Source organism: Canis aureus, chromosome 3, assembly GCF_053574225.1.
Source record: "Canis aureus isolate CA01 chromosome 3, VMU_Caureus_v.1.0, whole genome shotgun sequence".
In the NCBI taxonomy this organism is placed as follows: Eukaryota; Metazoa; Chordata; class Mammalia; order Carnivora; family Canidae; genus Canis; species Canis aureus.
The window spans coordinates 47,665,694-47,692,262 of NC_135613.1; the positions used below are offsets into that span (position 1 = coordinate 47,665,694).

A 26,569-nucleotide genomic window follows, 5' to 3' on the forward strand; every position below is an offset into this window, starting at 1 on the left:
AGCCCGACATGGGATTCAATCCCGGGTCTCCAGGATTGTGCCCTGGGCCAAAGGCAGGCGCTAAACCGCTGCGCCACCCAGGGATCCCTCCGTCCTCATCTTCATCAGGGCTTTCGTTCATTGGCAAACAGTGCTGACCACCACTTACTTGGTGTAACCACCACTCTGTGTGCCTGGGATGCATCCTTGCACAATAAATTCCAAGGATGGCCTGTGTTCTTGGGGGGAGAGATACATAACAATCACATAATAAAGAGCTCGTATAATGTCAGATGTGATATTAAATTCCAGCCTTACAGGAAAGGAAAAAGCAGAGCCAGGAAGGACTGGGAGTGCCAGCTGGGGGAAAGAATGTGGGCTGCAATTGTTAAAAAATATGGTCAGGTTGGGCCCCACTGAGCAGGTGACATTTGAGCAAAGGCCTGGGGGGCAGGGGCGATGAGCCAAGCAGATGTGTAAGGATGAATGTTCCAGGCAGAAGGAACAGCCCAAGCAGAGGTCTCAAGGGAGTGAGCCAGCTGTACTAGAGAATCAACAAGGAGCTGAGTAGGAGGAGATGAGGGCAGAGGTGACAAGAGCATGGCCATGGCGGGGGGTGGGGGGTGGGGGGGGTATGTAGGTGAGTCAGCCCCTGTGGGACCTCGTGGATCGTTGTCATGATAAGGATTTTGGCTTTTTCTTAGGAGTCGCTGGAGGATGTGAGCAGAGGAGGGACATGATCCGGCTTAGGTTTTAAAAGGGATTTTGCAGACTGGTGGGCAGACTGAAGGGGCAAATGTGCAAGCAGAGACAGTGGTGAGGAGGTCACTGCAGACCTAGGAGAGGCAGTGCTGCCACAGCAGAGAAGTGGATATATATTTTGAAGGTAGAGCCAAAAGGATTTGCTGATAGACTGGATGTGAAATGTAACAGTAAGAGAGCAGTTCAAGGTGATTCCAAGATTTTCCAAAGGATGGAGTGGCCACCGTGTAGTTAAAGTTACCATGTCATTTGTTCCCGTGGCATTTTATTATCTTTTATTTATTTAAAGTTTTATTTATTTAAGTAATCTCTACACCCAACGTGTAGAGAACTAGGCTCCAACTAGTGACCCCGAAATCAAGAGTCACATGCTCTTCAGTCTGAACCAGCCAGGCGCCCCCCTCCATGGGATTTTAATTTACAGAGATGACTGAGTGAAGAGAGAAAGGCCAATGCCATTGAAAGGGTTTTATTATATTTCCCAGGAGGAGGGGGCATGCCCTGTCACACAGGGCCACATGGCGAGCTCCAGGTTTGAGCTAGGAGGTAGAAGGAGCGAGATGAAAGCCAAGACCAAGAGTCTTTGTTGGGGTTTCCGAGGGAATGGTTAGTCCCGGACCTGGCAAAGAATTTAGGATTGGCCAGCTTTAATAACTCCAGATGGGCATGAGGCCATCCCTAGCTGTCTGGTACCCAGCCCTGGGGTATTTGGAGAGCAGGATATTGGCTTGGTGTGTGAGTGATTGATAAGGAGGTGGCTGGAGGCAGGGGTCTGTACCGGTTGTTTGCATACGAATGGCATACTGGGAAGTAGGGAGGCTTTGCTATCTTTAAGAATTGCCATGGGGCACCTGGGTGGCCCAGTCAGTTAAGCTTAAGCATCTGTCTTCGGCTGGGACCCTGATATCAGGGTCTGGAATCGAGTCCCACATCAGGCTCTGTACTCAGCAGAGTCTGCTTCTCCCTCACCCTCTTCCCTTCCCCCACTTGGGTTTCTCTCACTCTCTCACATAAAAAAAATCTTTTAAATAAATAAATAAATAAATAAATAAATAAATAAATAAACAAACAAAATAGATTGTGTACGTATTAAAAACCACCAACACGCGCACTTTAAGTGGTGACTTGTATGGTAAGTGAATGATCTCTCGTATCTAAAGCTGTTATAAAACCTCATAAATAAAAGATGCTTCTCAGTATCTAGATACACTCCTCTGAACTAGCAGGAAAGGGTCAGACCTCAGTGGCCCCTCCTATACCCCTTTCCTCTGGAGCAGCCAGGACAGTGCTCTGCACTCGTAGAAACTCAGGAATATCCATATTTCCCCACAGAGGGCTTTTAAAGATTTTTTTTTAAAGATTTTATTTATTTATCCATGAGAGACACAGAGAGAGAGGCAGAGACATAGGCAGAGGGAGAAGCAGGTTCCCCACAGGGAGCCCAATGTGGGACTCGATCCTAGGACCCCGGGATCATGATCTGAGCCGAAGGCGGACAATCACTGAGTCTCCTTAAAAGTCTCCTTAAACAATCACTGAGTGTTCCTTTTAAAGATGTTTTAATTTTCATTTATTTCAGAGAGAGAGCATGAGCAAGCAGGGGAAGAGACAGAGAGAGAGGGAAAGAATCTCAGGCAGACTCCATGCTGAGCACCGGGAGCCCTGACACAGGGCTCAATCACAGGATCCTGAGATCATGACCTAAGCTGAAGTCAAGAGTCCGATGCTTAACCAACTGAGCCACCCAGGAGCCCCGAGGCTGTACCATCTTTAAGCTGTGCCTCCTGCAATTGTCCTGGGCAGGGAGAGGGTCAAATGACAGGCTTCATTGGGGCCAGGTCTAGAAGGGGTAGCATTGTTTCTGCCCATTCAGTGGCCACACCCAACTGCAAAGAGGGAAAGGTGGCCTAGCTGGGTGCCTGAGGGGACACGGAACTCAATTTGGTGAACAATGAGTCAGTCTGGGGTGCTAGAGCTGCAGGTGGAATAGGTCTGGAGGAAGAACAGGAGTTCTGCTTTGGATGGGGTTAAGTCTAAATAAATATGCATTAGACTTTCAAGTGGTGATGGATATGTGTGGATCTGCAACTCAGGAGAAAGTCTGGACTGGAGTTAAAAATATAAGAGCTCGGGACACCTGGGTGGCTCAGCAGTTGAGCACCTGCCTTCGGCTCAGGGAGTGATCCTAGAGTCCCAAGATGGAGTCCTGAGTTCCGCATTGGGCTCCCCGCAGGGAGCCTGCTTCTCCCTCTGCCTATGTCTCTGCCTCTCTCTTTCTGTGTCTCTCATGAATAAACAAATAAAATATTTAAGAAAAAAAATGTGAGAGCTGTCAGCATCTGAGTGCGGTACTTGAAACCATGAGATGCAATGAGCTCCCCAAAAGGGTGAGGGTAGACAGAGGGACCCTCCAACACAAAAGCTCATGCATAAGAGGAAGCATGGAGATGGAACAGTCAACGAGGCCAGAAGTGTGCAGCACATTGGTGTCCTAGAAGCCATATGACGGCAGTGCCTCCTGGAGGAGGGATCAACTATGGCCATAGTGCTTAGGGCTAACCATGGGGTACCGCTATGTGTAGTATTGTGGGCATTGTGTGTCATTTATACATCAATTAAAAATAAAAACATGAGCTCCTGGGTGGCCAGTGGTTTTGTGAGGGACAAATTTATTTTATTTTTAAAGATTTTATTTATTTATTTGAAAGAGAGAGAGCATGAGCAGGGGGAGAGAGAAGGAGCAGCAGACTCCCAGCTGAGCAAGAAGCCCGATGCAGGGCGCGATCCCAGGACTCTGGGATCATGACCTGAGCTGAAGGCAGATGCTTAACTGACAGAACCACCCCGGTGCCCCTATTTTATTTTTAATTGAAGTATAAATGACACAATGCTCACAATACTACATTAAATTGAGGTGTATGACATGGTGATTTGACAAGTCTATGTTATTCTGTGCTCACTACTACACAAGCACTATTACAATATTCCCTGTGCTGTTTCATCCCCGTGACTTATAATTATTCCATTGGGGGGGCGAATTATTTTATGCTATCATATATAATGACTTCTTTTTATTGTGGTAAAATATAAAATATATAAAACTTACCACTTTGGCCACTTTTAAGTATACAATTCAGTGGCATTAAGTACATTCACAATGTTGGGCAACCATCACCACTATCCATTGTTGGAATTTCCTCATCATCCCAAACAGAGATTCTGTACTCATGAAACAAAGCCTCTCCCCACTCCCTCCTTCTCAGTCCCTGGTAACCTCTAATCAATCTACTTTCTGTGGCTATGAATTTGACAGCTCTGAATATAAGTGGAATCGTATAGTATTTGTCCTTTTATACTGGTTCATTTCATGTAATGTGTCAGAATTTCCTTCTTTTTAAGGTTAAACAATCTGGGATGCCTGGGTGGCTCAGTGGTTGAGTGTCTGCCTTTGGCTCAGGTGGTGATCCCAGGGTTCTGGAATTGAGTCCCACACTGGGCTCTCCATAGGGAGCCTGCTTCTCCCTCTGCCTATGTCTCTGCCTCTCTGTGTCTCTCATGAATAATTTTTTTTTTTAAAAAGGTTAAGCAATCCTTCAGACCACATTTTGTTTATTCATTCATTTGTCAATGGACATTTGGGTTACTTCTACTTTTTGGCTACTGTGAATCATGCTGCTATGAACAAAGGCCTGTGAGTATCTCTTTGAGACTCAACTTTCAATTCTTTTAGTAGATAGCTAATATCTACCCAGGAGGCAAATCACTGGATCACATGGTAATTTTATTTTTCATTTTTTTGAGGAAACTCCATACTATTTTCTGTCGTGGCTGTGCCACTCCAGTGGCACACAAGAGTTTCACTTTCTCCACACCCTTATCAACACTCATTATTTTCTGTTGGTTTTATATATATGAGGCATTTTAATGAGTGTGAAGTGATATCTTACAGTGTTTTTTAATTGTATTTATTTATTTGAGAGAGAGAGAGAGACAGCGAGAGAGCACATGAGTGGGAGGAAAGGGAGAAGCAGACTCCTCACTGAGCAGGGAGCCCAACTTGGGGCTTGATCCCAAGACCCTGGGATTGTGACTTGAGCCAAAGACAGATGTTTAACTGACTGAGCCACCCAGGCGCCCCATTGTTGGTTTTGATATACATTTCACTAATGACCAGTGATGTGAAACATTTTCTTATGAGCTTGTTGGCCATTTGTAGATCTTCACTGGAGAAATGTCTATTCAGGTCCTTTGTACATTTCAAAAATTGGGTTATTTTGTTATTGACTTTTAGGACTTTTTTCTATATTCTAGATATTAACCCTTTGTCGGGTATGTGAGTTGCAAATATTTTCTCCCATGTCATGGATTGCCTCTTTACTCTGTATCTTTTGATGGGCAGATCAAATATTTCTACAGTTCTAGTAGCAGCCTCTCCAGAATTCTGTAAACTCTATTTCAAAGATTCCTCAAATGACATGAACAAACAAGCTTTGGATTGTCACGTTTAGGTTTGGAGAATTGAGACCTTGCAAGCAGAAACGGCCAGTTGCCCAGAGAATGCCTGATATTTGGGTTGTTTCTTTTGGCTTCTGAAGTAGGAATGATTCTCATATAACTTATGAAGAAACTGAGGCCCATGGGGATTGTGACAACTACAGAGATGCCAAGACTCTTGGGAGGTGAATCATAGTTCAGAACACTTGTTTTCCCAAGTGTAAACTGGCAGTGAAGCTTGGTGGGAAATGAAGCCCAGTGAGCCACGTCACATTGAATTTTGGAGGCAGAGAAGATTTGGAGACAACTCTTGGGCCAGGACTCTTACAGGCCTCCACAATGGTGTGGGCTTGTGTAGGTCCCAAAAGGCTTTCACAGAATCTTCTTTAAACCTCACTGAAACCTTTACGTGGATATATTCTTATCCATAGTCTACTATGTTATGTTATCTGCAGTCACTGGACTTGGAACTGAAAGCTTTGCTCTCAAATCTCAGCCCTCCCATTGAATGGCTTGAGCCACCAGACCAGGCACTTTGCATGGCTTGTAATCTTGCTTTGTAAAAGGTGGATAAAAATTGCAAGCTCAAAGCTTATGAAAGTCCCTCTCTAGTTCAGAGCCTGGTACATAATAAACATTCATTTTTTAAAGATTTAAAAAAATTTTTGCATGTGTATGCATGAGAGAGAGAGAGAAAGAGAGAGAGAGAGAACAAGCAGAGGAGAAGACTCCTTGCTGAACAGGAAGCCCGATGTGGGATCTTGGTAGGACCCTGAGATCTTGACCTGAGCTGAGGGCAGATGCTTAACCGACTGAGCCACCCAGGCGCCCCATAATAAACATTCAATAAGTGTGGCTGGGATCTGAGGAGGATGTGAGATCCACAGAGGAAAAAATCACTCACAATGGCTCTAGCATTCAAGAAGAACTTGTGAGCAAACAGTGTGCCTGGTGCACATTTTCATAGCAACTGCATTTTCCCATTTTTAAGATACAGAAACAGATTCAGAGAGGTTAAGCTATTTAACCAAGCTCACACTTTATGAACCTCAGATTTGAACACAGTCATTTCCAAGGACCCACTCTCTACCCCCAACTTTTTACTAAAAACACGCAGAAAAGTTGAAAGAGTAACTCAATACAAACCTACACACTGTTAACACAGGGCCACGTTAGCATGCTTTCTTTAAATGTATACATAGCTGGATCTACTTAAAGATACAAACATTAATGTTCTTTAACCCTGATATGGACTGAATGTTTATATCCCCCCAAATTCATATGTTGAAGCCCTTAAGCCTCCAGAGTGATGGTATGTGGAGATTCATCTTTGTAAGGTTATTAGGGTCAGATGAGATCACAATGGGATCAGTGCCCTTATAGAAACAGACACCAGAGAGCTCCCTCTCTCTCTTTCCCTGTGCACACACTGAGTAAACTCCATGTCAGGACAAAGGGAGAAGGTGACCGTCTGCTATCCAGGAATAGGGCTGTCACTGGAACCCAACTATACGGCACCCTGACCTCAGACTTCCAGCCTCCAGAGCAGTGAGAAAACGAAATTCTGTTGTTTAAGCCATCCAGCATGTGGTACCTTGCTATGCCAAACCAGACTAAGAAAACCGCTAAATGCCACCGGGTACATCTGCTGACGATAAAAGACATTCTCCCACATAATCACACCCAAGAAAATTAGCAATGACGCCATAATATCTATTATCCTATCCAGAATCAAATTTTCCTCAATTGTCTCAATAATGTCTTTTTATAAAGCCGCTTTTAAAACATTAACTAGATTCTAGGCAAAGTCCACACATTATATTTAATATCTTTTTGTCTACCACAGTCCCACTGCCTCGCCTCCCAACGGCACCTTCCCATCAAGGCCACTCGTCTTGTAAAATGTACCACTTTCTAGATTTGTCTGACGTTTCCTCGTGTCTAAACTCAGATACAGTATGTTTTTGGCAAGATTTCCAGTAGGAGATGCTGTGTACTTCATAATGCATCATATAGGGAGGCATCTGATGACAGGTGGTAAGGCTGAGTCGGAACACTCCGTTGATGTGGTGACGGGGATCCTCTTTCAACCTCTACACAAAGTAAGAGCCACTGGGCTTTCAACTCAGCGCTTCTTGACACCAGCAGAGTCAGCTGCGCTTGAAACCTGAAGTTCACGGTTCATCGCCCCAGATCCCCTCTCGGTCTCCCACGCTGGGCTCCTGCCCAGCTCAGCCCCGCCCCGCCCCGCCCCGGCCCTGAGCCGCGGGAGGGGGGGTGGGGGGGGGGGGCAGCCCGTCCGCCCAGCGGGCGGAACCAATAGTGCCTGGCACTGCGCTCGACGTCGCCCGTCCGGACTGTGAACCCGGAGCGCCGGGCGCACGAGGACGCTGTTCTCCGTGGGCTTCCGGGCGCACGCAGCTCCGCCGCCGCCGAGAGGGCGGGATTCCCGGTGTCGCTGCTGCGTCTGTCCGTGCGCCGGGCTCCGCCGCCACCATGGGGATCCTGGAGAAGATCTCCGAGATCGAGAAGGAGATCGCTAGGACGCAGAAGAACAAGGGTGAGGGCCGGCCTGGCGGGGCCTTCCTTTCTGCTCGCCTCAGTTTTCCTGTCTGTACAATGGGGGAACAACTCCAGCGCTAGAGCTGAAGCGGGCTCGAAGGCAGCAGAGAAGTGCCGGAGACGTGACCAGGTCTCCCAGCGCGCCCGAGGCAGGCAGGACCGGGCGGGGTCCGGGCCCCCGCGCGCTGGCCTGATTGCAGACGATCAATCGCTGTGAGATTGGCTCGGTGCCAGACCAGGTGGCCGAGTAGAGAAATCACAGCACGCAGCCAGCATCTGAGCCAGAGGGAGGCATGGTCGGGCTTCAAACCCGGGTCTCCTGGCTGCCGGGCCTGGGGAGTTGGTGCTGGCCCCTTTGTGCTGGAAAGCTCAGGAGACCTTTGAGGGCTACAGCCTCTCACCCAGCATCTCGGGAACCGAGGCCAGCAAGACTCGAGCCTGGCGGACCTGGGTTTGAACTCCAGCGCCACCTATACCTGCTGTGAAAGCTTGGAGAATCACTTCGCCTCTTTGAGCCTCAGTGTCCTCATCTGCAAATGGGGACAATAATCCCTGTCTCAGCTCACAGCTAAATTAAACTAGATAGTGTGTGCAAAGTACTAGGCACATGGAAAGCACTCTGTATTTAAAGTACCCCTCCCCCCCAACAGAGCACATAATAAAGGATCAAATCTGGACTTCAGATTGTAAGAGCTGGGGATGCTCACTGGAGAAGAGCAATGGGGTGAAACAAATGATGACACCCAAGAAGGCTTTCAGGAGGAGGTGGGACTTGAAACTGGTTAAGGGGAGGGTGCTCCCTATGAGGGCACTGCTGAGGCAAAAACATGGCAGTCTGGGTGAGCATGGTGTGTTCATGGGACAGTTCTAGATCTAGAACAATCTAGATCAGAGCGAGGGTCTGGAGTCACAGGTGATGCGATTGGCCGGAGTGAGTGAGGCTTGGTGCCTGACCAGTCCTGCACTGGGGTTGCAGAGGCAGGAAGCGGGAAATACCAGGTAGCTAGTCTCAGTGTCTATCCTTCCCTGGCCCTGTTTAGTTCTGGAGGCTGAGAAGTTGGGGGACTTCATTCATTATGTAAATCTTCCCTAAGCCCTTACTAAGTCTAGGTGTGAGTACAGCAGGCACATCCTTGGCCTCATGGAGCTGACTTGCCAGTGGATAGTCTGTAAACTCATAACCAGATAAACAAGATTGTTTCAGCCGGCAATAAATGCTGTGAAGACAAACCAGGATGATACAGCAAGGGTGTGAGGGGCGGGAGCTTGGCCTACTGAGGCAGAATGATCAGAGAAGACCTCCATTAGGTGGGGACATTTGAGCTGAGACCAGAATGAGAAGGAACCAGCCAGGCAACAATCTGTGGCAAAACTGTTGGCAGAGGAATGAAGCTTCACCAAGGCAGGAACAAACCCACTCTGGTCTGGGGCCAGAGTGCAGTGATGGGAAAGGAGAGGGCCAATCATGTAGGGCCTTGTAGGTTCATGGGAAAGAGTCCAAGTTGTGTTCTGAGGCAGTGGGAGCTTGTGGAGGGGTTTAAGCAGGGGAGAGACATAGTCTGATTTCTGTTTTAAAAGTTCCAGGAACAGGGGCACCTGGGTGGCTCAGTGGTTGAGTGTCTGCCTTTGGCTCAGGTTGTGATCCTGGGGTCCTGGGATCAAGCCTTGTATCAGGCTTCTTGTGGGGAGCCTGCTTTTCCCTCTGCCTATGTCTCTGTATGTCTCTCATGAATAGATAAATAAAATTTAAAAGAAAGTTCAAGGAAACAAGGAAAGTAGCAGGGAGGCTAAAGATGCTGCCACTTTGGCAGTGGTAGAAGAGGGGACGTAAAGGTGATTTCAGGATTAAGACTTAGTCGTTCCCTCCAGAGGTGCTCAGATTCTTATAAGCTGGGATGACAGAAAGGACCAGACGAACCCATTCTTGACCACTTCTTGAGCACGTCTTGCTGCCATCAATTCACTTCTTCAACTTGCTGGACATTTCTACCTGCCCAGTGCCACGGAAGCTGGGATCCTGCCCTATTTGAATTTGGGAAGAGACAAAATAGTTCCAAATAGTGATAAGAGCCATGAAGACAATAAACAGGATCGTGAAGCCAAGAGGGCCCAAGGAAGGGTGGGGGTTACTGTAAAGCATAATAACAACCGGCTGTTACTGGGTGCTTACTGTGTGCCAGTCATTGTTCTTCATGCTTTCTGTAAGCCCTATGAAAATGCAGTGGAGTGGTTTCTCCTGCTAACATCACTGCTTTGCAGAATAAGAAATTAATACACAAGAAGATGAAATAACTTTTACAAAGTTACGTGGCCAGTAATGGCAAGGTGGGGTCCAGCACGGGTTCTTCACTTCTGTGTGACATTGCCCACTGCCCCCTCCGGCTGGGTAGGGAGGCCTCTTTGAAGAGACAACATTTGGACTACATGTTGGGAAGGAGCCAGCTCTTGGAAGATAAGGTGGAAGTGGAAGGAATAGCAAATGCAAAGGTCCTGTGGCATGAATGGTGTCAGCATGCCCTGAAGAAACAAAAAGAAAGCAACTGTGACTGGGAGGGAGATGTTGAAGAAGTAGCGAGGGTTACTTAGGGTGACTTAGGGTTACCTAGCCACAGCCGCTTATGTAGGAAAGATATGTGCAACACCTCCTTTACTGTCATGAAATGCAGCTCCCCCTCAATAGTGTAACTTTTGTACACATAGAATTTGAGAAAAATCAATGCCCTAATCATAATACAAAGGAGGAGAAAAAGGAAAGTGATTTGTAATTAAAATAGCATTTATTTCAGTATTCATGTGTTGGGGCACAGCCAGGATGCAGTGATGTTATAATGAAGCAGTGAGATGTTTGCACCTCTGGCCAGAATCCCTGGGTATGTGGCAGCCACGATGCAGCTCAGTGCACCGTGTGTTGTGTTGGGGACTCAGGTACCCTATAAGATGCCCCACTGTTGGCAGATCCCAAGATAGTGGGCTCTTCTAGATAAAAGTTTCAAACAAAACATGCTAGAGTCTTTCCTTGACGTACACAGTAGTTGTATTCCTGGAAATTTCAGTGTTCCTTCACACTGTTAAAAAAAAAAGGTCCTGTGCTTTTATGTGAAATGGAATTAGGCTCTAGGCCCCAGTGATCTAACCCAGGTTTTCCCTCTGCAGGTGTCTCAGGGCTATGAAAAGTCCTATGGAATATGGGACGATTCATGGCTGTGCCACACTGACTCACACTTTGTAAGGCTGCGGGCTTCCCTGGCTCCTGCCTGATCAATGCCAATGGGGACTTCACCATCACCTGGACAACAGAATATACCCCTAGACTCCCCCAGGATCTGGTGTTGCCCGTCTTTGAGAACCACTGACTTGGGGTCATGTGGTCTCAAGGAGACTAGCTTTTATCCTAAATGAACTGAGAGGCTAAGGGGACATTCAAAGCAGAGGGGCATTCTCTTTCCTGATCTGGTTCAGGTGTCCCCAGCCAACATTTGGTTGTATAAGGGGGTGCACCTGACCCTTGGGGCTTGGCTACCCTGGATACTTACCTTCCATCTTGCTTTATGTCCTTTAGCCACTGAGTATCATCTGGGCCTCCTGAAAGCAAAACTCGCCAAGTATCGGGCGCAGCTTCTGGAACCATCCAAATCAGCCTCATCCAAAGGAGAGGGTTTCGATGTCATGAAGTCGGGTGATGCCCGTGTGGCACTGATTGGATTTCCCTCTGTGGGTAAGGTCAGTGATGGTCAGCATGGACCTTGGGGAGGAAGCAGGTTGTCTTCCAAACATGATTGTCAGGTAGAAACCGGGACTTGTGGCCAGGTTCCACAGAGGAGATGCAGTGGACCTCATTTTGTACCATGCCTGAAAAAGCCCTGACTGCTGGTTGCATTTCCAAAGCCCCTGGGTTAAAGGGGGGATACCCTGTCTCCTTCTTTCTGCATGGTTACGTTAGCCACTCCCCCCCCACCCCCCACCCCTGCCAACTGGAACGTCCCCTGCAAGGTGTTACTACAGTGGTGTGTGGAAGTCAGGCCCTGTCTGCATCTTCTTAGTGACCTTGACACCAGCGACTGGTCCTTGCCTGGGAGTTTTGTTAGCGATTGTAACACGTCAATTTTCGAGTTCTCTTCTTCCGTTCTCACTAATTAGTTGATGTTCCTCTGGGGAGTAGCACTTCTCTCATCAGTGTGGGCCCTTTGGTTAGCCTGAAAAAGTTCCCAGAAAGGCAGGACAAGTGCTTATGTGTTGCCCTTAAATGACCGGAAAGATGTTGGGATCAGAGCTGTCCCGCAGGGTGACAGGTGAGTGTTTTTAGGCTTTAATTCTTCGGGCATTGGTATGGACTCAATCAGTTTCCACCTTTTCTTGATTTTACTTCCAGCCTGCCAAGGACTTCTTCTCCAAGCCCAGGCTGGGAGAAGCACTTTTTTTGCCAAGACCCAGGTCTCCTCCCTACAGAGGCCAGACGGGATCGGGGTGTCATCCTGTGGGCCTCTGGCAATGGTCACTCGGTGTCTCAGCAGCCGTTGCTCTCTGGGCCACGCCACCTGCCCATACTTGTCTACCCTACTGGGTTTTTATCTTTGCCTGAAGTTTCTGAGAGGCCCCTAGGGCAGAGAGTTTCTGGTTTTGAGGCCAGTGTTTCTTTCATATCCTGAGGGTATGTAAGTGAGATGTACTCCCAGCCTTCCTGGTTGCCAGAGAGACAGGGTCCAGGTGGCCCTGTCAAAACTGCATCCCAAAAAAAAAAAAAAAAAAAAAACTGCATCCCAGGCTTTTTGTTCCTGGTGCTCTGCTGATGAGGATGGGGGCGGGGGCAGGGCTGGGTTACTTCCCCTTTTGGCTCTGCCCATTGCTTTGCTGGCCTTCGGGGCTACTACATCCGTTGCTAGGGTCTCGCCATGCTCTGGCTTGGCACACCATGTGCCTTATCACCTCCTTTAACCCCACGTATCCCCACATGGTGGGGACCGAGCAGATGGCCAGCATGTACTTGAAGGACTCAGAAACTCAGAGGAAGAAGTTTCTTGCCCAGGGAAGCCAGGTCTCTCTAACTCTCAGCCAAGGCACGGCTCTGGTCCCACAGTGAACTGTGGCCTGAGTGTTCCCATCCTTCCTAGATCCTTCAGATCCTTCCCATCTTACCCCTTCCTGCCTTGCAACACCTTGTCCTGCCATCTGGCTCTGTCTCAGACCACATCTGTCTCCTTGCACATTTCACCCCTCCCTGGGTGAGCAGCCACTTTGGGTGCCATGGGCTGTTGCCTGCTGGAAGTTCTCTGGGGTCCAGGCGGGGCTGGAGGGTTTGGTAGAGCTAGGGAGGGGGCCCTGATTTAGAAACCAGTACCCTGCATGCCCCCTGAGACAGGCCTTGAGGCCTCTGAGGAACAGAGTGGCCCTCTGGTACCCTGTTGCCCTGGGCAGGGCCAGAGGTGACATTTCCAGCTCCTGTTTTCTTTATAACTACCCCAGGTCCCCATGCTGAGGCTGAGGAGGGAGTCTCTGTGCAGCCTACATCCAGCAGGCTCCTGGCCCATGGGGATTCTCCTGGGAGGCTGGGACAAGACTCCTCACTGCAATGACCTCCTTTCTCTCCTAGTCCACTTTCTTGAGTCTCATGACCTCCACAGCCAGCGAAGCCGCATCCTATGAATTCACAACCCTGACATGTATCCCTGGGGTCATTGAAGTAAGTTGGGGTGTGTTGGATTCCAGAAGGGAAAGGGTATGTGCTTGGGTTTGCAGTTGTGAGTATGGACATCATGTGTGGGTGTCCCCATGGAGGGGAAAGGCTCTGAACTGAGCTGCTTTGCCCTTAAGCACTGGTCCTTCTGAGGATTCTGGCTGCCGAGACCCCAGAGATGCCCAGCTGGTCCTGGAATCCTGATTGGTTCTGGGAATCGGGCCAGCCCATGGCAGCTCTCCCTTGGACCCCTTTATGTTCCACCGTCCCACACCATCCCAGCTTGGGTCACTTGTTGCTGGTTGGCTGGATCCCTCCATCTTCTATGAAGCTTCAGAGCCTGGGGTAGCTGGGGTTCCATGGCCCGGAGCCTCCCTGATGAAGAGAGTTTTTTGTGAAGTACTGTTACCAGTGAACAGTGTTGTAGGATCATAAAGATTCAAGAGCCCTTCCCTGGTGGCTCCTCAGCTCTCAGGATATGGTCTTTGCCAGGCTGAAATGGTGACCTGGCCCCAGAGACCAGGCCCTGGGTTTCCCACAACCCCTGAAGTGCAGGCTGTTGTAGGTGTCTTGGGGTGAGGCAGACCCTTCCTACAGTGACTCCTCCTTACCTGACCTTCTCTTCCACATCCTAGTATAAAGGAGCCAATATCCAGCTCCTGGACCTTCCTGGGATCATCGAAGGTGCAGCACAAGGTAGGATATGGGGACAGGCGTGTGGGATCCCGGGTGGATCTCGGCACCCCAGCTCGCCGTCTTCTAGAGGATGTTGGGTGTATTGTGAAAATCAGACATGGCTGGGGGCTTGATGGGGTAGGGGGAGGCTCACACCTCTACTGCTCCGTGCTGTGGACCTCAGGGCCTCTGACCTCATATGGTCCTGGCTGGTCCCATCTTAAAGCCGAGGAAACTGAGGCCCAGTTTGCTAAAGTGATTTGCCCAAGGTCACATAGCTCACCTGACAGGTTTGAATTCCCTCTTCTATTCCATGGTCTCCCCCACACCCCTGGAGGGTCCCCTGCAAGGAATGGACACTTATCAGCTGGCTAGCTCAGACCATGCTCCTGGTCCAGGAGCCCTGGCCTTTGTCATTTTGTTTTTGTTTTTTGAGATGGGAACATGCCTATGGCGTCTGGTGGCAGGTGGTGGGGCCTGCAGCCTCATAGAGACGGTAACCAGCTAATGGTTATCTGGCACTGGCCGAATGCCAGGCTGTGTGCTGGCCATTGTCTCAACCTCAGATAGCCCTGTTACTTAGCAAGTGTCAGCATTTCCTTTTCATAGCCGGGAGGAATGTTGGGGATGATAGGTAAAAGGTCTGCCCTAAACCACTGTTCACCCACTAAGTGGCAGAGCCAGGCTTGGCACCCATTTCTGTGGCTCTGTGGCTCCAGCTTGGCCGGGCATCAGGGCCTCCTCCCTAGGGGTCTAGTTGCCATTATCTCCTCTGCACCCTCCCTTACCCTCTGTCCTCATCAGGGTGAAGTCTTGCCTGCTTGGATTGGAGCAGGGGGAGTGGTGCTGGTCCCCCAGGAACCTGCTGTCCCAGCTAGCATTGGGGAGCCTGGGGATGGTCTGGCCACTGTGGGGAAGTGTGCAGGTAGCATCACGAGGCAGCTGGCCCATGAGCATCACTGAGCCCAATGCTCTCATTCTCAGAAGAGTGAGGCAGGTCATGTTGACACCTATACTACTTAGGTCCTAGTGCTGTGACCTTGGCAGGGTGCCTGACTTCTCTGGTGGTCGAATAACCACAGAGTCTGATCTTTATGTGGCAGTTGCTAAAGTACCTCTTCCTTAGGGTGTCTTGTGTGATCTTTTCTCAAACTTTTTTTTTTCTTTTTTTAATTTATTTATGATAGTCACAGAGAGAGAGAGAGAGAGAGTGGGGGGGGGGGCGGGCAGAGACATAGGCAGAGGGAGAAGCAGGCTCCATGCACCGGGAGCCCGACGTGGGATTCGATCCCGGGTCTCCAGGATCGTGCCCTGGGCCAAAGGCAGGCGCTAAACCGCTGCACCACCCAGGGATCACTTGTGTGATCTTTTCTATAGCCCTTGGAGTGGGGGTAGATTATATCATCTGATTCTAGAAAGGGTACACATGTTGAAATCCTAATACCCCACTAGGTTTGTGATTTTTTTTTTTTTAAGATTTTATTTATTCATGAGAGACACACAGAGAGAGAGGCAGAGACAGGCAGAGGGAGAAGCAGGCTCCATGCTGGAAGCCTGATGTGGGACTTGATCCTGGGACTCTGAGATCATGCCCTGAGCCAAAGGCAGATAGATGCTCAACCGCTGAGCCACCCAGGGATCCGTAGCTTTGTGATCTTGGGCAAGTGATTGAGTATCTCTGAACCAGGTCTTGGTTTTCTCGTTTGTAAAATGGGCATGATTATGCTGCCTGTATAGGGTAGTTTTGAGGATTAAGTGAAGAAATGTTCATGAAGCACTTAGCATGAGGCCTGCCTCACAGTAGTAGCAGGGGGAGAATGTTACCTCTCATAAGGTGGTGATGTCAGATTACTTTCTATAACAAGTGTCCGTGAGTGAAAGGGCACATGGATTACAGAGCAATGCCAAGGAGATCCCAGCCCAGGGGTGGCATATGGCAGAGACAATGGTGGCACCATAAAGGACAGGAGTCTGGGGCCCCGTGGGCTGGTGGGGGTCACGTGGGGTGTTCCTCTGTCACTGTATGACCATGTCCCTTCCACTGGTCCAGGGAAAGGCCGTGGCCGGCAGGTGATTGCTGTGGCGCGCACAGCTGACGTCGTCATCATGATGCTGGACGCCACCAAGGGAGAAGTGCAGAGGTCTGCAGGGTGGTACAGGGGGCAGGCTAATACATCTGGGGAGGTCCCTGGGCGTGGTCATGGGACACCGCAGCTCCAGCTGCTCTGTCTCTGAACTCATGATGGGTGGTCCAGGGGGTGCTTGGGCCTCTTACATGTGGGAGCAGCGGCAGGCCTGTCCCCAGGCTAACCCTGTGCAGTCAGCCTGGAACATTTCTCTGAGAGGCTTACATGTAGCATGGTAATGTCTGGAGACCAAAGACTGTGGTGTGCCATGCCGGTAGAAGCCTGTGCCACCAGCCCCTTGCTGGCACAGGCCATCCTGGCTCTGGCTCCTGCCCACAGAGGCTGAGGTGCCTCAGTTGCTGCCCAGAACCCACCAGGAGCCCAGCCCTAGGCAACAGAAGCCTTATTCATGCCCTGACCTGCTGGCTAAGGGCACACCAGGCCTCCCTCTGCATGCCAGTTGCAGACTCAGCCAAACTCCCCTTGGACTAGACAGAAGGTCCAGAGGTTCCACCTCAGCAGCTCGGTTGTTAGGTTGTTCTGGGTTCCTAATGGTGGGTAGGAAGGTGTTGGTCTCCCTTTGGGTGGGAGGGGCTTCCTATGTACCGTGGAAGCCGTTCATCCGGCCCCTGGGTGCCTGTGAAGGCTCATGGGGACTCTACCCAGGTCTCTGCTGGAGAAAGAACTGGAATCCGTAGGCATCCGCCTGAACAAACACAAGCCCAACATCTACTTCAAGGTGAGGCCCTCTCACCTGCAGGCCAGGCCTGGGCAGCTTTGGGACGATTGCAGCTGCCCCTTTGTGAGCAGCTCCCCCTTCCTCTCTTCTCCTCCAGCCCAAGAAAGGTGGTGGCATCTCCTTTAACTCAACAGTCACACTGACCCAGTGCTCAGAAAAGCTGGTGCAGCTGATTTTGCACGAGTACAGTATCCTTTTCAAAAGCAGCCAGGGAGGGGCAGTGTGAGAAGGCAGCCTTGGTGGCCCAGGATGCTAGCATACACACCCCAAGCCACCCCGCATCCACCTGAGCAGCTGCTAGGAAACCTGCAGCCCAGTGACACAGGGCACTTTCTGTCCCCCTTGCCTCTGTGCTTACCAAGCTGCAGGCTAGCTGGGCCACAGCTGTGTACTCAGCAGTGGCTTCCTGACTCCCTGCCAGGTTCTAGGCATCGGCAGCGAGTCACATCTAGAAGGGAGATGAGACTAGTGAGGGAAACAGCCCCTAAGGACAGGGTTCCTAGCCTGAGCAGGCCTCAGACCCCGGGGCCTGGCTGTTCACCGCTAAAGTAACGTTGGGGGCCAGGTGAGTCTCTGGAGGGCCCTGGAAGACAGGACAGGGCCCCAGAGGCAGAGGAGCTCAGCATATGAAGAACGTACCATGGGACAGTCTGTCTGTAAGGTTCTGAGCCCCCTGTCACCACAGCTGTGCAGGCAGAGGCAAGGTGGCCTCCAGAGGAGAGCTTTGCACGCGGGAAGGTGGGTTAGACCAGTGCTTGCAGGCAGCGCTCCTGGCACTGAAGCCTGGAGTTCCACTGAGATTTTGGGCAAGTATGCTTTTCTTCTTGCCCAACAGTGAAGATTGCACTGATTGAAACCTTATACAGTGTGGTTGCTTTTGAAAAAAAAATGAGGGCGTTCCCCAAACTTTACCATCTTACAAAACCTCCATAGCAGATGACCTCTGAGGTCCCTTACGGCGCAGTTTCTTGGCTGGCCTTTCCAGTGGGGACATAGCCTCACAAGGGGCTGCTGGTGGACAGGTGGCCCTTAATCAGAGCCCCTCAGAGATCTTCAACGCGGAGGTGCTGTTCCGAGAAGACTGCTCCCCGGACGAATTCATCGATGTGATTGTAGGCAACCGCGTGTACATGCCTTGCTTATATGTAAGTGGCACCAGCCCCCAGGGTGTGCGTGTGGGAGGGGAGCTTGCCTGGGGCTTCCCAGAGGAGCAGAAAGAGCCTGGAGCTACCCCCTCCTCCCCTGGGGGCTGCGTGAGGCTTGCAGACCTGTTTAGCCTGACCCTGGGGTTTTAGCCCAGCCTTCCCTGCTGGGGTTGGACAGTGGCCTCAGGCCCCTGCAGCCTTTCCCCATCCTTGAGGCAACAAGGGCAGAGGGCCGAGGCGCACAAGGAGGAACTGTGGCCTGCGCCGAGGCATCTGGGGACCTGTTTCCTGCACTTCTTTGTTTCTTTCCTTCCCCAACTCCTACCTCCACCTTCTCAATCCCAGGTTTATAACAAAATCGACCAGATCTCAATGGAAGAAGTGGATCGCCTGGCCCGGAAGCCCAACAGCGTGGTCATCAGGTAAGGCTCCCAGCACCTGGCTGCCCTGCTGTCCTGTGTATGCAAGCTGGTCAGGCTTCCCGGCCACCTTGGCCAGGCAAATCCCCATCTCCCATGCCTCACAGGGCAAAGGGGATGATCTCAGTAACGGCTTTGACCTGCCCCTGGGTCTGGATCAGCCCGGGAAGAGTGAGTGATGTGGGGTGGGCTCTGGTTAAGAAAAAAGAAGGTAAATAGTACCACCAAGGTAGATGGTTAATCGTTAAGAGGCTTTGAAGGCTAGTAGTTAATCTCAGACCTCAGAAACCCTAAGACTGAGCCAGCTGCTCCTGATCCTCTGGAAGGTGCGGCTGTGGGGCTTCCACCACAGCTGAGGGGCTTCTACTACGGCTGAAGTCCTCAGCGGGGTTGGGGCTGTCCAGGCCCTGCCCTGGCCTTTCTGGGGGCGGGGGGTCCTGGGAGTGCCACCTGCACGGCCGGCTGACCGCTGTTGGTTCACTCCTCACCAACCCTGCAGATTCCTCGCTTGGAGCAGCCTGAGTTGCAGGCTTCGCTCTGCTGGCTGCCCAGCTCAGACAAGGCACTCTGTAGCCTCACAGTGAGGCTTGGCTTACGGGGAGCAGGGTGCTGAGTGACCAAGTGGGGGTTACTCGTGCAAATGAAGGGTAAGAGTCCTGGACCATCTCCTGGGCACTGCCAGCTACCGCCAAGAGCAACAGAGAGCAGCCGTCCTTTCTGAAGGACTGCCTCAGTTTTCTCCTGCTGCTGCATCCCAGGCTCCCTGCAGGGGCTGCCAGAGGACAGGCTGGTCCTCAGGGCATGAGGTCACATCCACATCACACCTTCCCCTGCTGTGCTCACCACACATCAGTGGAGGTCAGAGGACCCACTCAAGGTCATGCCACTGCACACAATCAAGCGGGATGCCGTCCCATCACCGTATGCCTGTCGGTTTCTCTCGGCAGCTGTCGGGAGGGAAGGCCCCCTCCAGGCGCCCTGTCCTGGGCTCTCCACAGAGCTCAGCTGCCTCTCCTGGGGGTGATCGTGGTTGTGACTAAGAGCGCTGGCAGCTGAAGTGTCAAGCTGCCACCAGATCTGCGGGCTTGGTTCCCCACGGGTGCCAGCTGGGCCATGCTGGCCCCTGTGCCCAGGCCAGCCAGAGGGAGATTGTCCTCTGTAAGAGTGAGAAAGCAGGGAGCCCTAGTCACTGAGCCCATGGCGTCTGCTCTGACTGGTCACCTTCCTCCCTGGCAGCTGCGGCATGAAGCTGAACCTGGACTACTTGCTTGAGATGCTTTGGGAGTACTTGGCCCTGACCTGCATCTACACTAAGAAGAGAGGACGTGAGTTAGGCGGCGTGTGGCCCAAGAAACAGGCTGAGTCACCGTCCCTAGAAGGCTGCCAGGCTCTGCGCATAGCGCAGTGCCTCTGGCTCAGCTCATCCTGTACAGATCACAGCTTTTCTCCCATCTCAGAGCTGGCACTGCCCTCTGCCCTGGGATGCTGGAGACCTGAGCTGAGCCTTTACAGTAAAGAATGTCACTTTCTGGGGCTGCTGGTCTTGAGGATGCCTCCGGTGGGGGGCGGAGGGGGAGGGCTGTGGGCTAGAGGCCATCCTGTGGTTCCCCATGGTCTACAGTAATAATCCCCCTTCCAGCCTCCCTTAGCAGGAGCAAGCTCCCTGGGTCAGGACTTGAGGACTTGAGGCATGTGAATACAAAGGAACCTTCACCATGTCCCCGCCCCCCGATGGCACACCTCACACAACCTGTGACCTTGTGACTGAGTTCTGGCAGTTTGCGTGGCCTTGACCTTGTCAGCAAGGGAGTTGCTGCAGGTGCCCCTGACTGGTTGCCAGCCGCTGTCATGTCTTACGAGTTCTGTCCACATGCTCCACGTGGCTGGACTTAGGGCTCTCGTGGCTGAAGGGGTTGCAGGCTGTCTGAGTCCTGGACTTGGATTCATGTTGATTTTCCATGTTAAAGTCAAGGTTGCAGAACACTGCAGAAGGATCTGTAGCGAGGGTGTGCCAAATGGTGAGGGGAAGGTTAAGCCAAGGCTGAGGCCTGGAAGGGCCTCTGCCCACTGATGGAAGGCAACCGCACAGCAGCTTGGGGTCACGGCTGTGGCTGCCTCCCTGCCCCCCTCCCCCATCCCCATCTCTACCTTTGCAGAGAGGCCAGACTTCACAGATGCCATCATCCTCCGGAAGGGGGCCTCCGTGGAGCATGTGGTGAGTTGCTGATACTTGTGCGGACAGCAGGTCAGGGAGGTCTCCGATCCCCCTGCGGGCTTTTGCTGAAGGTTCTCCCAGCCCTCAGCTGACCTGGGTGACACCTGTGGCCTTAGCAGAGTGGCTATGGGTGGGCTCGGGAATTAGACCTGGGGTGGTATCCCAGCTACCCTTCCTACCTGCATTGCGAGCCTCCAGGCCTCCCTCAGGGGCAGCGATGATACTGCCTACTGCAGTGGTGGCTAGGGGGTAGCCTTGGATGAGGGCCAGCATGTGAAGCACCTGGCAGAGCCACAGCTGTTCGGGGACTCTGCCCTGGGGCATTTCTGTGTTACCTCTGAGGTGTGTTACCCCATTGCTGGCCTACAGCTCAGAGTTGCCACCTCCATGCCCTTGGCCCCTACTGGCTTCCTGTCCCCCAGTCAGCCTCCTGCAGCCCTCCCTGTTCCCACATCCCACCCCCACCTCCACCCCCACCCCCCAGCCCAGGATGGCTTTGAATGCTTTTTGCACTCCATGCACATTTACTGACAGCGACAGTAAACAAAGCAGCCCCAGGTCCAGCCAGAACAGGGTCCTTTGGGGTCAACAGTTGCCAGACACCCAATCCCAGAACTAAGAAGTCACACAAAAGGGGGAGTGCAACAAAGCAGAGGAACAGGGAGTGGCTCTGAGTCTACACGGAGAGGCCAGATGGTCTCAGGGGAGGTGACCTGATTGGGCCAGTAGACCAAGGAGGACCTGACCATGAAGAGTTAGGGGTGGTGGAAGCCCTCCTAGGCAGGGGAACAAGGTTTACAAACGTCCTGAGGCAGAGGGGCTCTGGCCTGAGGGTGCATTTCCCCGTCTAGAGTTTTGTAGCAGGCCCATATGTCACCTGTCCCCAGAATGTGACCCTGCACCATCTTTGACGAAGGCATATGGGCCTCGCAGGAACAGATGATGGCCCAAGAGCCTGGGACAATGTTCCAGTTTACACAGGCATCTTAAGGCTTTGTTTTTGGGGGTTTTGTTTTCCATCTAGCTCATTTCTTCTCAGGATCTGTACCGTGGACAGGTGGTGGGCTGGCCTGCAGGCTGGGCTCACACATCCGTTCTTTGAACAAGCCCAGCCTGAGGCCCCTGCCTGCTAGATGCCCCAATACAAACAGGCAGGACTCAGACTTGAAGGCTAGTGTGCCTGGCAGAAGCCACATCCCTTAGGTCACCCATAAGGAGCTCTGTGGGGGCATCCTGGTCCTTACAAGCCTGTGTCAGAACCTGTGACTGAGGTGTCCCCATGTGCTGGCCCTCTGTGGGCTTACCCTACACCTGTGGCTACTTCCATTCCCTCCACACTGTCAGGCCCTGGCTTCTTGTCCACAAGCATGTAGGGCTTCAGCCACTTGCAGAAAGAAAAGTGGGAGAAAGCAGGAGAATGGTTTTCTAGGCAGGGGGAATAAGAGGTACAAAGGCCCAGAGGCAGGAGCGAATGTGGGGAATGCTGGCTGTTGGTCATCTGCTACACGAAGGGTCAGAGGCAGGAGGTACTAGAGACCCAAGGGTGAGAAGGGCCCAGTGGGTGGAGAGGGGCTTCAGGGGCTTGGCTCCAGAGCCTGGACTCTATTCCAGAGAGGCTTTGCTCTTCAGTGGTCACCTCCTCCCTGCTCACAGGTTCCTCCCCACAGATGCCTCCCTCCTGGGGCACCCACCTATCCCAGCTGCCACAGGGTATGTGAGAAGGCCTGCCTAGATGTTGACACCAGGGACCCAAAATAGATGAACCAGGTAGCATTGGAGCCAGGCAGACCCAGGGTCATACCCCATCTCCCCCATACTGTATCAGCCTCCCTGTGCCTCAGTTTCCTCTTCTGGGAGTAAGTGACCCCCAGCCCCAGGGCCTTTGTAATGCACCCAGCCTAGGCCCCGGTATGTATTCAGTGAGAGTTGACGATAGCCTTGCCTCCAAAACAGTTGAGGGCCATAAGCCCCCAAAGCAGAGAGGACTTTGCAGAGCTCTGGGGAGTGAGAGGTGCAGTGGGCACAGAGGAGGAGTCTTTCCATCATCAACAATATGATCTCTCCTATAGTAGGAAAGATGGCCTCAGATGACCTTCCACTGTCCCCATTGCTAGAGACACAAGTACAGAGAAGCGATGCTCTCCAGGTTCCTGGGTAAACGGCCCCTACTGATAATACTTGACCTTAGTGTCGCATATGCCAAGGCATGATGGGGCCTGTGGCAAACTGGGGAGTGCACGCCCTGACCACCTCGAGGATGTAAGTGCCAGCCCAGTGCTCCCAAAGCTGTCAGGGTACCAGGAGGATCCTTGTGACTGCAGCCTTGCTTTGTGAATCTTCCCAGTGGGCTTAGTTTTGTTGGTGCTGATCTAGAAAATAGTGTTGGAAGTAATTGCGTGGGTATCTGTGCTCATGGCTGGCAGCGGGGTCCAGCCCACCATGGCCAGCTGGAGGAGGCCCAGAGCAGGTGGGTGCCGATTTCTGCTCAGGAAAGGTTCCTACAGGCTCAGCGTCCCCACAGGAGCTGGGCTGAGGCGTCGGGGTTCTGACCAGGACCTATAAGGCTTGCAGGCATGTGGGAGGAGAGGCCACACCTCATGGCCTTCTCCCCAGCCCCCCTCCACTGCGCCTGCTCCACTCTGCAACCAGGGGCGCCCTGGACTCGGGAGAAGATCTGGCTGCCCCTCCAAGTCCCCTGCTTCCAGCTTCCTTTAAGAGCTCTGGGATTCCTGTGGTAGGGGTGGATGATGCCTTGGGTGGAGGCTCCAGGTACCATGACCTGGTGTGGTGACTACAGGCTGAGGTGAGATATCCTGAACCCCCACCACCACCACCACCACCACCACCTGAAGGGAGCATCTGTCAGGGCTGTCAGTCAGCTAAGGCCAGCGGAAGGCTGCTGACAGCCAGATCAGACCTCCTTCAGAGGCTTCGAGAATACTCCTAACGGGCACCACAGCCTTTGGGCCACCCTGGGAGTGGGAGCATCAAAAAGGCCTCCAGCCATGAACAACCTGCCTGTGGTCTTCACAAGGCCTGAGCATCTGCCTGGGGAATTGCTACTTCTCAGCACATCCTCGGGCTGGGGCATGTGGCCAAGCTCAGTGGGCTCGGGTAGAGACTCCTCTCACTGTCACTGTCTCCCACCCTCCAGTGCCACCGCATCCACCGGTCGCTCGCCAGCCAGTTCAAGTACGCGCTGGTGTGGGTGAGTCTCTGGGCAGGAGATGGGCGGGGGGCATGCCCAGCATCGCCCCTGCACCGGGCAAGAGCAGGGCATTCATGCTGCTCTGCATGGTGTCCCAGCTCACGGGGTGTACCTGCTGGCCCCCACTGCCTCTCTCACTTTGGGATCCAGGGGTGGCCAGACCACTGGGGACATCCCCCAGAGTGAGGGCAGTCTGCCAGTGCCAGGACCCCCCACTTCAGTCTCTGGCATTCTGGGGTGTAGGCACACCTACACCGGCCCACCTTCTTCCTGTAGTAGCTATACCAGGCTTGGCCTTGCTCCTTACAGAGGCTGATGTGTCCCCTTTGTTCCTCACCCAGGGCACCAGCACCAAGTACAGCCCGCAGCGGGTGGGCCTGACCCACACCATGGAACATGAGGATGTCATCCAGATTGTCAAGAAGTAGTGCCTCCTGCTGGGCCCCCTGCCTGCCCACCCTGTGTCCCCAGGAGTCGGACCCAGCCAGACACACCAAAGCCCAAACAGGAAATACATACAAATACATACACCCCAGGAAGGGGTCTCTCAAGTCTCTGCTGTTTCTGGAAGTTTCTTCAGTAGGCAGATGATGAAGAGTGTATTGGGGCAGAGGGACATGGTTGGGGGACTTTGGCCAGTCTGGTGGCATTTCCCATGAGACTGGCCTCTCAGATGGGGGTTCTGTGTTTAGAACCCTGGGCCTGTGCCCTACCCTGTAGCCAGAGCCTAATGCAGACGGCTTGCTCAGTGCTGGGCTAGGAGCCGAGCCTGTCCGGGGCCCTGGAAACTGGTTTCTGTTGGGGCACCTTGTGCCTTCAGTGCCTGCCGGCCTCTCTGGCAGTCAGGGAGGGGCCCTCCTGGGATAGACCCTCTGCCCTGCCCCAGGGTTGTTCCATGGTGTCTGTAAGCCCCAGCTCATGCCCTCCTTAGCCCCAGGAGTCCTGAAGTCCTGCCCTCCCAGGGCAGCCCCTGCCCAACACAGACCCCAGGACCCAGGGCCCACACGGACACCTGGAGTGGAGGCTTTGGTGTTTGGTTTCTGTACGTTTTTTCGAAGCCCCTGGTCTCGGCTCTCCTTTCAAAATAAAGAGTGAAAACAGTTCTTGTTCAGACTGAGGACAGTTGTGTAAGTTTGCTGAACTCTGTTGTCCGGGGCCAGCAGCAAGCCTGGTGATCAGAGGATGGGTGGAGCCTGGGCTGTGGAAAGCATGCCCAGGTGTGGGGTGCAGAGGAGAATGTGGGGACCTCCAGGTGGTCTCTGCCCTGGAGGGTTGGCCGGGGGCCATGGGCCCCAGATGTGACACCTCCTGAGGCTGGGCCTGGTGGCAGAATTCTCAGAAGGCCCTTGTGACTTCTGGGGTGGCAGGGAGGTTCCCCTGTGAGAGCAAGGTAGCCGGGTATACTGTTGGTTTCCTTGGAAGGCAGGGGTGGACGGGCCTTGGCGTGGGGCCGAGGAGTGGCAGCAGGTGTTCGCTGAGCCCCTCCTAGGTGCCAGGGTTGGTGCGGGGCCATCTCCACAGCAGCTTGTTCTCCAGGGGCAGCAGCTTGCCCTGGGCTTACACAGCTGTAAGTGCAGAGCCTGGATTTGAATCCCAGCTGGGGCTTCCGAGTCCCGGGGTGGCTTCCTGGAGGAAGTGTGCCATATAGGAGTGAATTGTAACAGGTTTTGTGGGGCTAGCAGGCACTGGGCTGGAGTAGAGGGCTCCCCTGGGGGTCTTCAGGTCCAGCTGGAGTGTGGAGCAGGCCCACTGCCCAGCTTTCCAGACTGTTCCTGGCTCCTCTGTCAGCTGCTGAGGCTCCTTTCCTGAGACAAAACAGGAATAATAGACATCATTAAATATACATAGGGCCCCAGGCGGTCGGCGTGGTGGGCTGGGCCTCCCTTCCCTGCAATGCTGAGCCGCTCTGCTGGGCTGGCCATGCTCCTGGGGCCAGCCACAGGACCCCCATTGGGCGGCATGCAGGCAGGGAGCAGGCCACGGGACCCAGGTAAGAAGACCCTGGCCCTGGGCCCTTGGGGTCTGCCATGAGTACCTCTCCCCAGGCTGTAGGGAGGCGAGGAAGGGAGGGGGCAGTGGCGGAGCTGGGCCTTGTGCCTAACTCACAGTCAGGTGCTTCCCTGGGCCTCAGTTTCTTCATCCTTAAATCGGGCATGATGCCCACCTAGTTCTCCTCTTAGTGATGGGTGGATGCTCAGTGGCTTACCTCAGCCCTTCTGCCAGCTGCCACAAGGCCCAGCCATGAGGTCCTAAGTAAGGGTTTATGCCGGGGTGATGGTCACTCCCACTTGCCTTACAGGCAGGGAAGAGCCCCGTGTTCACAGAGCATCAGGTCCAGGCTGATTCTGTCTGGCAGCCAAGCTGGCTGGGACAGGGTGGGAGACGAGGCCAGGGGTCCTCAGGCAGTATGGGGTCAGGGCAGGCATTGCCAGTCTCCGGACACTGGGCCACCATGTTCCTCACTATGGATGGACTCTTTCCTGGGCCGGGTGTGTGTGTCCAGAGATTGGGGCAATGTGTATCTCTGTGTCGAATGTTTGGTTTCCTGGATGGGCAGCTGGCATGGTTATACTG

At 52.8% G+C, this 26,569-nt stretch overlaps 1 protein-coding gene across 2 annotated transcripts; it reads left to right on the forward strand.

Annotated features, from left to right (window-relative positions):
• Positions 1-7,591: 7,591 nt before the first annotated feature.
• Positions 7,592-25,113, forward strand: DRG2 (developmentally regulated GTP binding protein 2). 2 transcript variants are annotated; one of them, XM_077892382.1, is made up of 13 exons: positions 7,592-7,795; positions 11,357-11,517; positions 13,385-13,474; positions 14,104-14,164; positions 16,194-16,284; positions 16,915-17,008; positions 17,106-17,196; positions 18,056-18,153; positions 18,499-18,575; positions 19,809-19,897; positions 20,729-20,787; positions 23,942-23,995; positions 24,337-25,113. In XM_077892382.1, the coding sequence occupies exons 1-13, from the start codon at positions 7,732-7,734 to the stop codon at positions 24,421-24,423; spliced, it is 1,116 nt and encodes a 371-aa protein (XP_077748508.1). In that variant the 5' UTR covers positions 7,592-7,731; the 3' UTR covers positions 24,424-25,113. The 2 variants fall into 2 exon arrangements, with proteins under 2 accessions (XP_077748508.1, XP_077748509.1); XM_077892383.1 differs by having other exon boundaries at positions 7,596-7,795; positions 16,936-17,008.
• The last annotated feature ends 1,456 nt before the right edge of the window (positions 25,114-26,569 follow it).

Bases quoted from the DNA above. Each gene is read 5' to 3' on its own strand.
- DRG2 (XM_077892382.1), top strand. From the start codon at position 7,732: ATGGGGATCCTGGAGAAGATCTCCGAGATCGAGAAGGAGATCGCTAGG. The intron at 7,796-11,356 runs GTGAGGGCCGGC...TATGTCCTTTAG, and splicing joins TAGGACGCAGAAGAACAAGG to CCACTGAGTATCATCTGGGC. The intron at 20,788-23,941 runs GTGAGTTGCTGA...CCCACCCTCCAG, and splicing joins GGGCCTCCGTGGAGCATGTG to TGCCACCGCATCCACCGGTC.